The 15392-nt window shown below is 38.8% G+C and overlaps 1 protein-coding gene across 1 annotated transcript in view; it reads left to right on the top strand.

Annotated features, from left to right (window-relative positions):
• PTPRR (protein tyrosine phosphatase receptor type R) overlaps positions 1 to 15392 on the top strand; it is a 147278-nt gene that overhangs the window by 109243 nt on the left and 22643 nt on the right. The window contains 2 exon segments of the mRNA XM_042872921.1: positions 2813 to 2999; positions 9426 to 9510. Coding sequence (XP_042728855.1) covers positions 2813 to 2999; positions 9426 to 9510 — 272 coding nt within the window.

Here is a 15392-nt window from a genome sequence, read left to right as displayed (position 1 = left end):
GTCTTTCAGCATCATGTCCTGTTTTCAGCTCTGTCCATCAGTATGGTCTAGAACTCAATAGTCGATATGATTAATATTAATCTTGGCAATAGTTACCTAGTGTAAACATTCTTAAAAGCTTTTTATTAACTTAGGCATTCTTCTTGACAGTGTTGAGTTGCCCATTTTTGTGGAAGAATTACCTTCACAGCTATTGTCCATCCCATGCCTTCAAATGGTATTTCTAACAAGGTTGCAGTCCTTTAGGTAGTTATTTTCTGTCCTCTGCTCAGTATTTATTCTGTATATAGATTTCAATGTGTTAAATATGTAGCTAAAACTACATTTTCTTTTCAGACTAAGTTATTTGACTCTCAACACTGGTATTCATCAATAATCCCCATAAATGGTAAAAGCTATAAACTCAAAGTTATAATTAGACCAGGTATATTTTCTGTCGTTGTTAGAAAGGAAATAGCCTTTTTGCCAAGACTGTCAGTTATAACAATGTAAAAGCCAAAGAAAATATTAACATTTTCACTGCAGTTTGTTGTTAAACAATGAAAATACTTTTCCTCTATACTGGGAAATCTCAGTAGACTCTTCCAGAAGTACGGCTGGATCTCAATTGCTACCCGCTTCTCAACCAAAGATAGTCTGAACATTTTGGATTCATTTCACACCTTTTCTGTAGTTTTCTGGCTCATTTTCAAAAGATCTGTTCTGTGATAGAAACCCTCAGAACCACCTGTTTGAGGGACAGCCCTTTCCTGTGGAATAAATTGCTAGTCATGCTCAGAAGAGATGCTTAAGCAAGATGGTTTTTATGAGAATGTAGTCTAACAGGATGTTTTCCTTGACGAATGTCTGAAGGACTGGCTATCCTACAGACAGGAATGGTCCGTCAGGATGTGGCTCAGGTACATGAGCCAGGACTAGCCTGCAGAGAGCAGCCACCATATGGGACCTCTGTGTGATAGAGTAAAATCACACATCATATAACAGCTGCTCATAATTTCTGCTCAATATGCTCCTTCAGCCCTGCATTCCACCTAGGTGAATTAGTAGAATCCTACCCCTCCATCTTCCCTCTGCCAATAAAAGTTGTCCCTGTCTAACCCACGAGGCGGCCAGCTGTCTGCAACCACTTCTGCTCCGTCTTGCCTCTCTCCCACCACAGCTTCTGTTGCTGACTCACTGTAACCATCTGCGTTCTTGGACAGCACATTTCTTGCTGTCACCCACTCATCGTTTATGCTGAAATAGGCTCATGGACACTATGGCACTATCTGAGATTCACTAGTTCCATCAGGTGGTCTATTTTCCTGGCAACTGTAGTTTTGTGTTTCGCTAAGTGTCAGGTGGGTGGCTGAAATCATTACTATTCATGCAGAATGACATGATAGAAATGGTTTAATTTAAAACAAAGTTACTAAGGGATCTGTTGACATGTGTAACAAAGAGGGAAGGCATCGAAGCTGTGTCAGAACAAAACAAAGTGTTCTATTAGTATGATTACAACCAGAGAAGAAAGCAATAAACCCTCAGAGTATACTTATTCTGGTGACGTAAAAAAGATTTGAAAATAGAACTGCAACACATCAGGGTGTTCAGTCACAACATCAGAAAAGAACAAATAATTTACGTAAATATGTGTACATTCAAGTATCTTTAGGCCACCCATGGATAACAAGAGGAGAGTAACAGGCAACTGCAAACACAACTTTTGCTGCACACTAAGGGAAAGCATTCCCCCAGTAGTGATAACAGTTGCCTCACTGATTATGATTCTGCCTGTGTGGTATCTATAATAATATATGCCAATATGCATTACAGTCAAGGGGATAAAACTTGTGTTGTGACATCTCTGTGTTCACACTGCTGCTTGATGTTAGAGACATGTTTACACTGAGCAGGGTATCTGTAGCCCAGTTCAGAGATAGCTGGCTAACTCATAGCCTTCACAGTACCAATTTCTGATTAGTAAATACAGTAATTCTGATAAAGTCCTAAAGATGTGCATTTAGTCATCACAGTTAAAAGAGCATGGATTTATCACCATCAGTATGCCTCAAGTTAAGGACTGAGTAGGTAACTTTTGATTAATGAGTTGAAACTAGGAAAAACGTTTCTTTACATGTGATTTGGAGAAAGCAACAAAAAGGTTAGCAGTCATATGCTTTATTTGTATTTCCACAGCTCAAAGATATTTTCCCCTATTTTTTCTGAATAAGTGCTCTAAGTCTGTGACCATTCCTTCTTCTGTGGTTCAGTGCTGTTTTTGCCTCTCACTTGTCACTTATCTCACCCATGACACTGTCCATTAACTTAGAGTCCATGATGTTGGCACCTCCTTTCCACTTATTCTTCTGATTTTATCATTTTCCCCCTCCACGTTTTATATTTAATTTGCGTAGATACTTAAAGATGCAGCTGACATCCATGAATTTATTTCCAGCTTGTTATACATACATGCTACAAATACATTCCCTTTTCTTTCTGTGAAACATTTCTTTCTTACTAACATACCACTTGCATATTTGGCACACAGAAAGATTAAGTAGCATACCAGAAACATTTTCCTCTTTTAAGAACAGTCTGAAGTTCCTCCATAGCAGACTGTTTTTGAAGAGTCAGTTGTTGGATTCAAGATGTAGGATGAGCTGTAAAATCTTGATTTTCTGGCCACCCAGTGTCCCAGTGAAACCAATCTTTTCATACATCCAAATATCCCAGTGACTACACAGACTACACAGTCAGAGACAGCTGCATGAGCATGGGATTTACAGTACATTCTACTTTTAAAATAACTTTTAATTATTTTCTAATGCAGGCGAGGATCCAATGTCTCTCTAACTTTGGATATGAGTAGTTTGGGAACTATTGAGCCTTTTGTTGCTGTGCCGACTCCACGAGAAAAAGTGGCCATGGAATACCTGCAGTCAGCTGGCCGCGTCCTCACAAGGCAGCAGCTTCGAGATGCAGTTGCATGTTCTCATTTACTTCAAACAGAATTCATGGTGAGTTTAACAACAAGCTTTACATGAGGATTTTGCGATGACTGGCACAACAGAAACTGTAGAAAAAGAGTAATTGGGCAACATTTTAATATCAAGGTGCAAATTATTTCTGAAGGGAGGATTAGGTCGTTCCAAGGTGGTGTTTTACGTTTAGAAATCTGAACTCAACTGTAATAAATAAATAACTCGTAGATAACTGTTATCTATAGCCATAGACAACACAGATTCCTGTTCTGTTCATGGGTGGGATGAAAGTTGCATTAGTGCTGTGGTACTAACATCCAGCAGTAACACTGTGACAGCTTCAGAGAGATCATAAGGATGTGGTGACAGAAAACACAGTAATAATTGGAGAATTTGTTCATCCCCATGTAAACACCTGTTAGTAATATTTATAATTCAAAAACTAAACTTTTAGTTACTGCAAATGACATTTTTGGAGCAAACACAGACACCGTAAAAAGAGAAGCAGCTCCTGAGTCAGACTAACATGTCCTTAGCAAATACTCCATAGTATGGGCCTAATATACTCAAGACCAAAAAAAAAAACCCAAAAAACAACCAGAAAAGACTCTTATAAGTGTATTTAGTATATTTTAAAAGGTAGGAAGGAATGTACAACAAAGACAGTGATCAGGATGAAACAAATCACAGCAGGAAAACTGACTCATGGAAAACACATTATTAACATTACTTGACGAATACTTGAAAAAAGACCAGTACTGCAAAAGAGACAGATTAAAAAGTTTATCAGATATAAGGAGATAATGTTTACAAAGGAAATAGAACTGAGTGTAAACAGAAGCCGGCTGAATGTGAAAGCTGAATAAGGCAGGTCAAAAAAAAAAGTTTTGAATTTACAGAAAACCTCATAGCTTTATTTTTAAATAGATCAAAAGCACAAAATTAAATGGAGAGTACAAGGATCAATAGAAGATCAAAGGAATAAAAAAAAGACTTGGAGAAGGTGAGGCAATAGGAGAAGAGTGTTTATGTCGTTTACATCTGTGGTCAACCATAGAAGAATGTGTGGAATTTCATACTTGTGTGGCAGAAGTAGATTAAAATAGATCACAAAAGGGTCTGTCTGATATTGAAGTGTTAATAGAACAGAACAGATCAATAAAGTGAATAAAAGGTAATCACTGGAATAAGCTGGTATTCACCCAGGAGCCCTGGAGGATTTCATGTATGCAATTACTGATGTATTAACAGGGCAGATATAGCTTAGCACTTGGGTCCCAGTATCCGAGGAGACAAAAAAAACAAAAGTAACAAGTCCTTCTTCAGAAGGGCTCCAGAAGAGATCCAAATAGCTATAGATCTGTAAATCTGATGTATGTGTCAGAGAAACAGCAAAGAATTATGATAGAGAAAGATGCCAATGGATATATGAGCAAATGCAGTACAGTGGGGAAGAAACAATGCAGTGTTTGCAACATAGGAAGGATTTGTAGGAGATATAGATGCTTCTTAGAGTAAAAGAAGGTCATCACCGGAATCTCAGCGACATCTACTTTGGAGCTGAAACTGACCAAGATGCTCAAAAGCCATCTGGAAAAGGGGTTAAATAGTAAGGTGATAAAGTTTGATGATGATATTCTGTTATGAATGGTAGTAAAATCAGAAACTGACTTCAAAGAAGTTCCAGAAGGATTAAATGAGTGTGGCAAAGTAAATGAAATTCAGGGTTGATAAATAAAACATTATGCATTCAGGGGGAAATCGTTCTCCATACTTCAGTGGGTTCTGAAATACAAGGCTGACTCGTGATAAAGGAAGTAAAGAATAAAATAGAAAACATCTTTACAATGGTGGAAAAATTATAATGGTCACAAATGCAAGCTGTTCTGATTACTCCATCCCAAAGCACATGAACAAGTATGGCAAATATCATCACAGGCTAGAGCAGCTTCTGTATCAAGAGATATTAAATAGACTCAGTCAAGGACTCCTGACTAGGAAAGCAGTTCTAATGGAAGCCTATAAAACCATCAGTATTGAGAAAGTAAACAAGGATGACTATTCATTGTGTTTTTTGCTAAAAGAACTCTCTGGGGTGGCCAGTTCAAAACAAAGAAAGGCTCATACCATTCTTACAGTTCTCTCAGAAAGCTTGCTATCAGAGGGTGCAAGATCTGCCAAACCAAACTGTAGTGGAAATGCTAAGTCATGGCTTGAAGCAGTGACTGAGTACCTGGTAGGAAGGCAGGGCTAAACCAGGGACAGTGCACCTGAGTGACTGGAAGGGGTGGAGCCGGGATCTGCCCCTTCCCAGACCTCATTTAAGGGTTGGCAGTAGAGGCAAGAGTATGTTGCTGGAGATCTTCTGTGTACCTGAGACCTTCCAAAGGTGAGCGGCTTCTTTGCTTTATTTCTCTGCCCATGGCTGTTGCAATTGAGCAGACCTTTACTTGCTGCAGCCTAGGACTTTGCTACTACTGCTGCACTTTCCATCGCCATTACACCTAACGCACCCAACTACTTAACTCAACCTTAGCCTAAAGTTTTTAGTTTTTTGTAATTCATCAGCAAACAAACAGGCAAAACTGACACAGGTCTAACAAAGACATAGAAGGCTTTCAATTCTTATTAAAAGTCTGAGGATGTGAGTCGGTGAAATAAATGATGAGTTTCATCTAAGACTAGTTTTCAATATGAATGATTGCATCCCTATGAAACAGTCCAGCTTTTTTTTTTTTTTCTCTCTCTTTTAAAGAGACGAGCTTTAGTGTGAAAGTCATTTGCTTTGGGAAAATAAATCGCTAAGTTGTTTTACTAGCAACTGGTTAGCCTGCACATGGAAAAAATTCTAAGCATCCAACATTCTTTTACCACCATTTATATCGTCCATTTTCTGTCATTCTGTGGCTTAGGCTGGAAGGTTTGGAGAAACAATTTTTTCATGTTTTAAGTTCCCGTGTCTCTATGAACTGTATCCTAACAAGCTGGCCTATTCATAGAATCTCATGTACCCAGATCCTCTCACACAACATCCCTGCTTGGTTTTGGATCAACTGATACTCATATTTTATCCTTCTTTCAGTAGGACACAATGCAACTTTGGCCATTCCATATCTCCAGAGAATTATATTGAAGATCACCATTTTTCTGTTCCAGTTTTAGATTTTTTTTGAACGTCTTTTAAGATGAGGCTGCTGTACACTTTCTGTCTAATGTCTTCCTGGCTACAGATAATAGCTTTAGTAGAAATGTTAAGCATATAAAGAACACAATATATAACCCTCACTCATTCTGCTCAGGCAGCTTGTTTTAAGTAGCTAAGAAAATACAACAAGAAAGTCTTTTTGAGACTAAAATTACCATTTCCCATGAAAACAGTCCAACTATGCTGAAAATTGAGGAATGATGTTCAAAGTTTTCAATGGAAAACTGAAAGATGATATCTTTTGAGTTACACTTGGTTTAAAGAATTATTTTAATTACCATTATAGAGGGGTATTAGTTCTACTTTTTAATTGTCAGTATCAAATGTTCAAAATATTTTTGCACAATATTTATTAAGACAAAAATGCTATTTTCTTCTGTTGTTTTTTGGTTTTTTTTTTTGGTTGTTGGGTTGTTGTTTTTTTGTTTGTTTGTTTTCTTTTTGGTTAGCAGAAAGTTTGGATATTTTTACTCAAATACCTGATTTGCAATGAAAAAGAAACATAAATTATCCAGCAAGTATCTGCTTAGTAGCTTACTACTACTTACAAGAACTTCAGAACTTGGTGATGGAACGGAGAAATTTCTGTTCTTGAAACACTGGAATTTCAGAAAGGGCAGTTTTGTATGGGAAAGAGTGAGATAGTTGAATCTGTAAAACTTGGCTCTCATCAAAAAGGAGGCATGAATATAGCAAATCCTTAACTGGATTGCCTCCATTTTCCTAAATTTTGCCAAATTTTCTGGAATGCTCTGAGACCCAAGTCATATCTGTTTATGTGCATGAATAGATGTAGCATTTGAGAACCAAAATTCCTGTTATTAGAACATTATCACCCAGATAGGTGGAGGAGCTCAAGAACAAAAGCCTACGTGCATATGAATTTATAGTTACATGAGTGCAGCAGCCTTCAGCTTATAAATTTCTATTTTAAAATATCATACATTTATGTAAAACAGCTTGATGTGCATTGTCTAGTTACCTACAGATTTTGTGTGCTTATTCACACAAAATTCATGCGTTTTGCAATCAGCTGGGTTTATCTATCCCCCCACTAGCAGGATGGTTTCCTCATCAACTCCTGAATTTTATTCTGGAATAAGTGACCTATCTGTGGCTGAGATCCATAGTGCACTGGCAGATTTCTGTCTGTGCCCTTGGCCTCGTAAGTACTTAATACTGGGAGGAGCCCACTGACTACAGAGTGTTTACAGGATGTAAGTAATTAATATTATTAATTGACATTGTTGGCCAAAGAAATGCATTCCTGTTTTCAGCTTGCTAGCATTTCTCCATCTGTCAGTAACTGGCCAAACTAATGAACTATTTTAAAATTCCAAGAGGCATCAACAAGTAGACAGCTAGGTAACTGGAAAAGCCCCACTGACAATAATCACTTGTGCAGGCCCTTCCTCACATCTTTTTTCTAGACTCTTCAGATAACCAGCATAGATTCTGTTAGACAGAAGCTTAACGTATTGCCCTTTCTTGTTGTTCAGTCCAGCAATAAAATCTTTCAGAAGCAGAGCACCAGTGATGTTAACACTGAGTTTACTGGACCAGTGAGTCTCAGCCACTAGGTGAGTGCAAGATGCTCACAACCCATACTAGTTGGCACCCTTCAGAGCCCAAGGGCCAAGGAGAAGATCCTCATACAGGTGACTACTGGGAAGAGGATAGACATGGGTACAAAAGGGGAAAGGAAGTGAGTACGAAGGAAGGGGCATCAGAAGTAGGACAGGGAAGAGATGGTTTGACCTGGAGGAGTTAGATGAGATTTATGCAGGAGTGGAGCTTTACAACTAAGATCCTACCCTTAGCACAGGCATCACATGGATGGCAGTGCAGGGAAATGGAACTGAATCTGCAACAAAAAGAGGATTTTAGCAGCATGGTTTTTACTAGTCTGAAAAAAGAGGCAGAGACTCATTCTGTTGAGAACTCAGTAGAAGAGCAAGGAAGAGATCTAGAAAGAAACAGAGCCATGTCCCTGTTTGTCTCACAAAAGCACACAGGAGCCATGTGTCTGAAGAATGGTGGCCATGCATTTGATCTTTGCTAAAGTCCTGGTCAGGTCTTGGTCTCTGGATTTAGAAACTGGCTGATTTTGGAGGAAAATATTTGAGTAAATTTTCCAGTGGTGCAAGTCAAAAGAAATCCACACTGTACAGAGTAAGAATGTACCTTTCGTGCTCCTCAAGATCCTACGTGTCTGCAAAAGGCAATTATGTAATATGCCACTATCTCTTTGGATAAATTTCCCAGGCTAATAACAGAATTCTGAAATCTCCAGAAATTACTGTTACGTATTAATTTAACAAAGATCATGTTCCGTCTTACGCTAAGATAATTTAAACAGCACAGGCCAAAAACAAAATAAATTGGGGAAAAAATGAACATTTGAATCAACTGAAACATCTTTCATGTTTTAGCTGGTAAATGTCAATCATGGGAGGAGGGAAGGGAAGAGAAGAAGAACTGTTTCATTTTGTCGTTTCCAAAGTTTGTTTGCTTGTTTTTCATTCAACCGTAAGAACACTAACAGTATTTTGAGACCTCAAAATCAAATGACTCTTCCTCCCCCTTTGACCAAGTGAAACATTTTCTTCAATGTAAATTAGGAATATTTTTATTTTACTTTTTTTTCAAATTGTTTTTCAGTATGAACTGTAAGTCAAATTGTCACATCAGTTATTTTCACAACTTCAGATGTAAGGGAGGTAATGTGGTTCAGAGGATAAAAATTCAAAATGAGAATCAAGGCAAATAGGTTTTTTTTTTAACACTTTTGAGTTACTGCATGCAGAGGCCTAATCATTGCTGTAAAAAGCAAGTAAGATCTTTAACTGATGTTGTTAAGGGCTTTGCACAAAATTTAAATATATATAGTAATGTATTATTTAATTATCTTGAAAGCTCTCAGTCCATTCATTCAAAATGCTGTTCTTTCCTGCTATGATACTGCACTTTTCAACTCCACTTTTCTAGTACTATTGTGTTTTCTAGCATATCTCCTAATCTTCTAAAAAACCTTGACTTTAATAATTCATCAGAAGTGTTCCTTGGAAGTCACCCTTTCAGTATGCAACTCCTGTGTTTATTAAAGGAAGGGTGTTGACAGACTTGAGGTGGGAACCACTTTTTTCTAATAACTTTGATGTCAAAAGACAGTTGTGTAACAGCAGATGGCCTTCTGGGGATAATTTCCTGTACAGTTCCTTTGGAAACACCAATCTGATTTAATTTATTTTTTATAGGAAATACCAATGAATTTTGTGGATCCCAAAGAAATTGACATCCCGAGTCATGGAACTAAAAACCGCTATAAAACAATTTTGCCAAGTAAGTGAGTTAGCCCTACTATGAAATTCGGTCTGCTTTGAGAACATACTGCCATGGACAGTTAGTTGTCTTTATCTTCGATTGCTGTGCACCTATTCATAAGTGTCTTTTTAGTCTATGCAGAAAGCAAGCAAAAATCCAGTTCTGGGGCACTGACCAGTGCAGGACTCTGCCTGGATACCTTAGTCATTAGATGCACACTTTGGCTGCATCCCAACCACATGCTGAAATGCAGCCTAGGTGTATGCTGATTTTAATCTAGAGGACAGCTCAGGCAAACAGGTTGAGATGGATATGCCATGCCTCATAGCAGCTCCCCTGATCTGGAGAGTGAGAGGACCGAGGCTGTTGCCTGTATCAAAGCCTGCACCACTGAGCAGAGTGCAGCCCCTCACTGAATTCTCTCTAGCTGGGTCAAACTAGCAGACATTGTGTCTTACATTAAGTTGCCCAGACTAAAAGAGAAATTGCATCCTATCCTTTCTCATAATGGACTTCCATCTTTCTGAGTCCACTTTGTTTTGTTTTAACTATTTTTCTTCTCCATGCACTGCATGGCTTTGTGGAAACACATTTACATTATAAGAACATAGTGCTTCTTCACTGTTGCTGTAAACTTGCTACTGCTTTGCTATACTGCGTCTGTATTCTCATCAGCCCAAATTATTTATTTCTGTCATAGTAACAATTGGTTTGTTATAATTAGAGGTGACTGAAAACTTTTCAGTGGAATAGTTTTCCTTCAAAATAGAGATTTCTCTGAAATTGAACTATTTTTATACCATTTTGGGGAGGGATGCCAAGATATTCCAATTCTTTTATTAATCATTTAATAGTGTTGAAGTGGAAAAGTTCAGTGATCCTAAATTTTTAGGAACTGTCCCGCAACAAAATATAAACGCAATTTTGCATTTGGAATGAAGAATACTTTTTTAAATTACAGCATGTTCTATTCACTAGGAAACTGCTTTCTAGTAATTTCTATAATGTCCTTGTTGGACTATGCTACATGTCAGTCATGCAAATTCACACACTTTGAATGACCAGATTTCTCCCAGTGAGCCTGTATGCACTGTAATTTGCTTACACCATCCTAAGACCTTGCAGTCGAATGAGAAATGATGGCCTTCAACTGCTTGATTAGCCTCAGAAATGTGATTTGATACATAGTTGGGGAAAAAAATGCATTGTGTTGAGTCCTTTTTTCCTTTCAGCCACCAGCAAAATTCCCACTGACTTCAAGGTCAGTTCACCTATATCAACAGATAGCTGTATGCAGCTGAGTAAAACAGAGGAATGTTGAAGGGAATTAAATAGGTGAAAGCAATTGAATGAAAGTTATCAATTACCAAAGAATTAGAAAACTAAGTAGCCCCAGCAGTTTGGATCAGCATCAACAGGGTATGCACAGAGGCTGAAATCCTGACCCCTTTGACGAAAACAGGGAGCTTGCTGTTGACTGCAGTAGAGCCAGGTTATCACCCAAGCCTGCCTTTGCCTGATGAGCAACATTTCTAGAAAGATATCTCCCTTTCTACAGTGCCTATAGCATCAGGTTCAACTTCAGAAGCACCTCATGAGTGTGGGAAGACCTGCTTCATTGCTGCATGTGTTCTGAATTGGGTTATGACAGCTGGGCCTTTGTTGATGCTTATGAGTTTTGAGAGTTAGAATGCCTTCATGTTCTCACTTCCAGCCAGTCAGGGTGCACAGCTGACTCGAAGGCACATTTTCAGTCAAAGCTCACTGCTGATGTGCATCACAGCTACTCTTTGACAGGCGCTTCGTAACCCTTGTTGACAGAAATCAAAAGGTCTGGTGTGTGTTAGCACCAAGCATGTTCAAAGGAGATATTTTGAGGAGCGAGGCACATGCTCATAATAAATACTCACACACCCACATCCAGTCCAAAAGGGTTTGGAAACAATCAGCACCATTAAATAGAGTGGTCCTTCTGGTTTCCTGCTCAGATGATATCAACCTACTGCTCAGTGCACCCATGTCAGCTTTTCCATTCCCAGCACTGGTGTGTCACTTGTGGTAACAAGTGATGTTGGAATTGATGGATTATCTCTAAAAAAGCCTCATCCTGCCTGCTCCACCCTCTGCACTGGGATGTTCTCATTTGCTAAGAGATAACTTCAGCACAGATAATTCTGTCACAGGGAGCATGGGGGCAGGCTAGTGTTAGTAGATACTATCCAGGCAGGCACCAGCATGAGTAAAATTACTGCCTGCTGAAATCAGTTATACGTGGAGAACTCCAAAGTGCAGGAAACATTGCATTTCTATGAAAGATGTTTTGTTTGCAGTGTAGTATAGCCAACATTCATATACAAACACTAGGATTTCTCTGTAAGTTTTGAGTGTTATTTGCTATATATTAATATGCTAATACATCCAGTGAGGAAAAGACAAGTTGCTGGACTGCTCCTTGGGGTCACTGTTTCTTTATCCATCCCACTGACTGAGATGCCGCTCACTAGTCCTGTGAAAGCCCTCTCCGTATCCTTGTCTGCATTCCCCTGCCATCCCCTCAGCATTCTGGCCTCCTCTGTTGCTAGTCCTACCCCAGGCTCTATCACAGTTACATCCCTGTAGTGGAAAACCAGCCCTGATGCTCCCTCTTTACCATCTTATTTCACACCTTCACCAGCTGCTTCCTGCAGCCCCTAACACATGTCCTCACAGCATGCAGTCAGCTTCAAACACATGTGTTTCTTCCCCTTTCTACTCCACTTTTCCACCTCAAGCTAGAAGGAGGATTGCTGTGGTGCTTCAGAGCAGGCGTGGGATTTTGCTCACAGAGGAACAAGTGGCTTAACACTGTTTGAGTGGGTATCTGTGTGTGACATACATCCAACATACCTGGGCATCGCTCCTTATTTTTTCTTATAAAGAACACTCAAGGCAAGAGCATGCATGAAAGCAGTCACTGCAGAAGAGCAGACTGACAGTAACATGAAGATGCAAAGCACATGGTGGGTCAGGTCCACAAATACACATGCTGTTCCTGAATTGCTTGTGCTAAAACTGGCTGTGACACTCCATTTAAAGACAAGGGGAAACTTAAATCTAAATCACGTGAACAAGGCAATCTCTTACACAAGCTTATAGGCAGATGCTGGGAAACCATTCTCTTGATGTTGAGAATTTTTGAGCTCCCTGATGTCTTATTTGCTCCAGTCCAGCTCCCTTGTGAAGGCCATAGGATTACCAACAGGCTCTCAGAGACAAAAGATAAAAATCATATTTGCATAACAGAATATAAAAAAAAAAGTTTGCTCTTAGGCAAATTTAACGTGTTTTCATCAAAGGGTTTCTGTATTTTCACGTGATTTGACAGAATGTGTTCTAGTTGTAGTCACCGCTATTGTAACTACTATATTTGTCAATAGCGTTGTAACTGATTAATTAATGTTAGTTAATAGCATAAGTGGGTATTTGGCATACCTTATTTTTAGAAATTAACAAAAATTCCCTTTGCATCAGTGAAATTATTTTCTAATGCTGAAGCAAGTTTTAAAATGCAGAAGCACTCACCACCATAAATCAGTTAGATTTGGGAAATCCTGGACTGTAATGGAAGTGCTGGAACATGATTCAGTCAAAATTAAACAATTCAGTGTAGTTTACAGGTACTGTGTATATGAAGTGTTTTGAGGTAGTTATGATACTTGCAAATTTAATAGCTTACTCCCCAGCTGGCATAGACTGGGGATACAGTCTGGATTCTTCTCTGTCCTGTGTTGCAATCTTTATCAAAGAATATCAGTACTCATATTTGATTTAGAGACTGCAAACAAAACCAAGCAAAACAGGAGTGAATTTCAAAATGCTTTGATATCTAAAAGCTATCTGACTGTTTTGGGCTGCGAGTGGGACAGCAGTCTGCCCCAAAACATATTCAGCTTCTTTTCCTACCCGAAAAAGAGAAATGCCATAGGGACAACCCTTCTTACACTTTTTCAGTCCTACTGTCAGTGAGGTAACTAGAACTGATCTAAGGCAAACAAGTGACTTATCTTGCAAATACTACAAAAACAAACATACCCATGCTCTAAAGAATTTAGCACATAGTAGCAGTCTAAATGAAAGATGAAAAAAAACGATCTCAAGTAGGATAGAGCTTGTGCAATGAGATGAAGCTGGGGGTCTTCATGACGAAGCAATGTTCTTGCTGTGGATGAAACTCCAGTGTTTACAGCATAGGGGAAGCTGTCTGGCAGTGCCAGCCATGCTATGATGTGATCCCTATATGGGCTAGTCTTATGGGGGCAAGCTGCAGATCATTAACTCCCTCGAGCCTGGTAAATTCATACCAGTATTAATTTGTTAAAGATGGAGTTAAAGGAAGCCTCTTCTGCATTAACCAGTGCCTTAATGAGAAAACTGTCCCAGACTTCCTGGACGTATGGAAGAAAACAGCAGTAACTTTGGCACGGTCATTATTGTAGGTGGCATTTTTTATTGGCAATTCCAAGTATTTAACAGCCTTGCTGCATTTCAAGATGTTTTACACATGTTGATGAATTCAGCCTTGCACCCACCGTCTGTCTTTCTCCTGTAGCTTCAGACTCTCAGGCTTTGCCGTCCTTGAGGAAAAGATGATTACCTCCAAGGTAGTTGTCATTCAGGAGTAAGCTAATTGCTTCCATTTGTGTGCAATGACTGTGCAGTGGCTCTGGATCTTGAGCAGTGCTCAGGTGTTCGTCATTTCTGAGCTAAGTGTACAGCAATTTTCTATTTCAGAAGTGATCAAGACTTAATTTATAAAAGATCGCTATTCTAAAACAGCTTTTTCTTATCTGATTGGAATTGGGGAGTTTCATAAATTCTGCAACTGATTTAGCTGATCCTCAATACTAGAGGAATTTATCCCAAGGTATGGTTAAGCTGGATGTTGAGTCTGCTTGGAAGAGGTTTTTTAAGGTAGGGGTCAGGCCGTATCAGAATTGGAGGCAGTGTGTGAACTAGAGGAAATGAATGTTTTTTCAAGGCCACGTAGCCTGAGGCACTTGTGGAAGTGGCTAATAATCATTCTGTGCTGAAAAGGAATGAGAGATTTCCTGCCTTCATATTGTTAAGGGAGAAAAAAAAAGCTAAGCAGTCTTCATGTTGTGTTTTTAACACAAAGGACAAGATTTCCATGCACAGACTGTGAATTAAAAGGCATTCATTCATTTGCCCATTTTATGAAATATACATTCAGAACTCAGGCCTGGGTCCTGAAATGGCTCGACTCCCTTCCCCAGAAGTTCCTTTCACCTCTAGGGATAAAATGGCATGAGTATGTTTGGGATCACCCTTCTCCTCCTTTGATTTGCAAAACTTTTGTCTTTTCATAAAAATGGTGAAAAGTCACACAAGAAAATATCAGGTTTTGCTGTAGCACAGGAAGTTTTCTCACCACCCTCCAGTTCAGCATCCATCTAAGAATCTTTGAATATTTGTCTAAATTGCGTTGCAAATGAGCTTTCCAGAGACTGTTTCCAAAACAAAAGAAAGCTGATGATTCTACTTAAATAATTAAAGAAACAGCTGGAAGAATATTTTTCAGTAGAGAAATATTTCCGTATCATTTTTTTAAAAAACGGAGTATTCTTTCAGAAAAGATGTGAATAAAGCCAGATAGCCAAAGTGTGCCTCTATACTGCAATGTAGGCATCTCGCTCCTCTCCTTTTCTCTTTCTGATTGTGAATTTACTGGCCTTAATTCTGAAAGGAGAATCACTTCATCACAAATGAGCAATCAAAAAATGTATTTGCAGGTGGAATTTAGTAACTCTTAGCTCTGTAGATACCAGAATTGCACCTCATTCCATTCTAGGTCATCCAAGACAATGAAAGGAAGATGATAAAGGAAAATGTTTCTATATTTT

The sequence above is a fragment of the Lagopus leucura genome, unplaced genomic scaffold (genome assembly GCF_019238085.1).
Source record: "Lagopus leucura isolate 7727_CA_CO unplaced genomic scaffold, USGS_WTPT01 Super-Scaffold_100008, whole genome shotgun sequence".
Classification (NCBI taxonomy): domain Eukaryota; kingdom Metazoa; phylum Chordata; class Aves; order Galliformes; family Phasianidae; genus Lagopus; species Lagopus leucura.
Note: the sequence above shows the minus strand (reverse complement) of the source record. Positions and strands in the feature narration are given on the sequence as shown.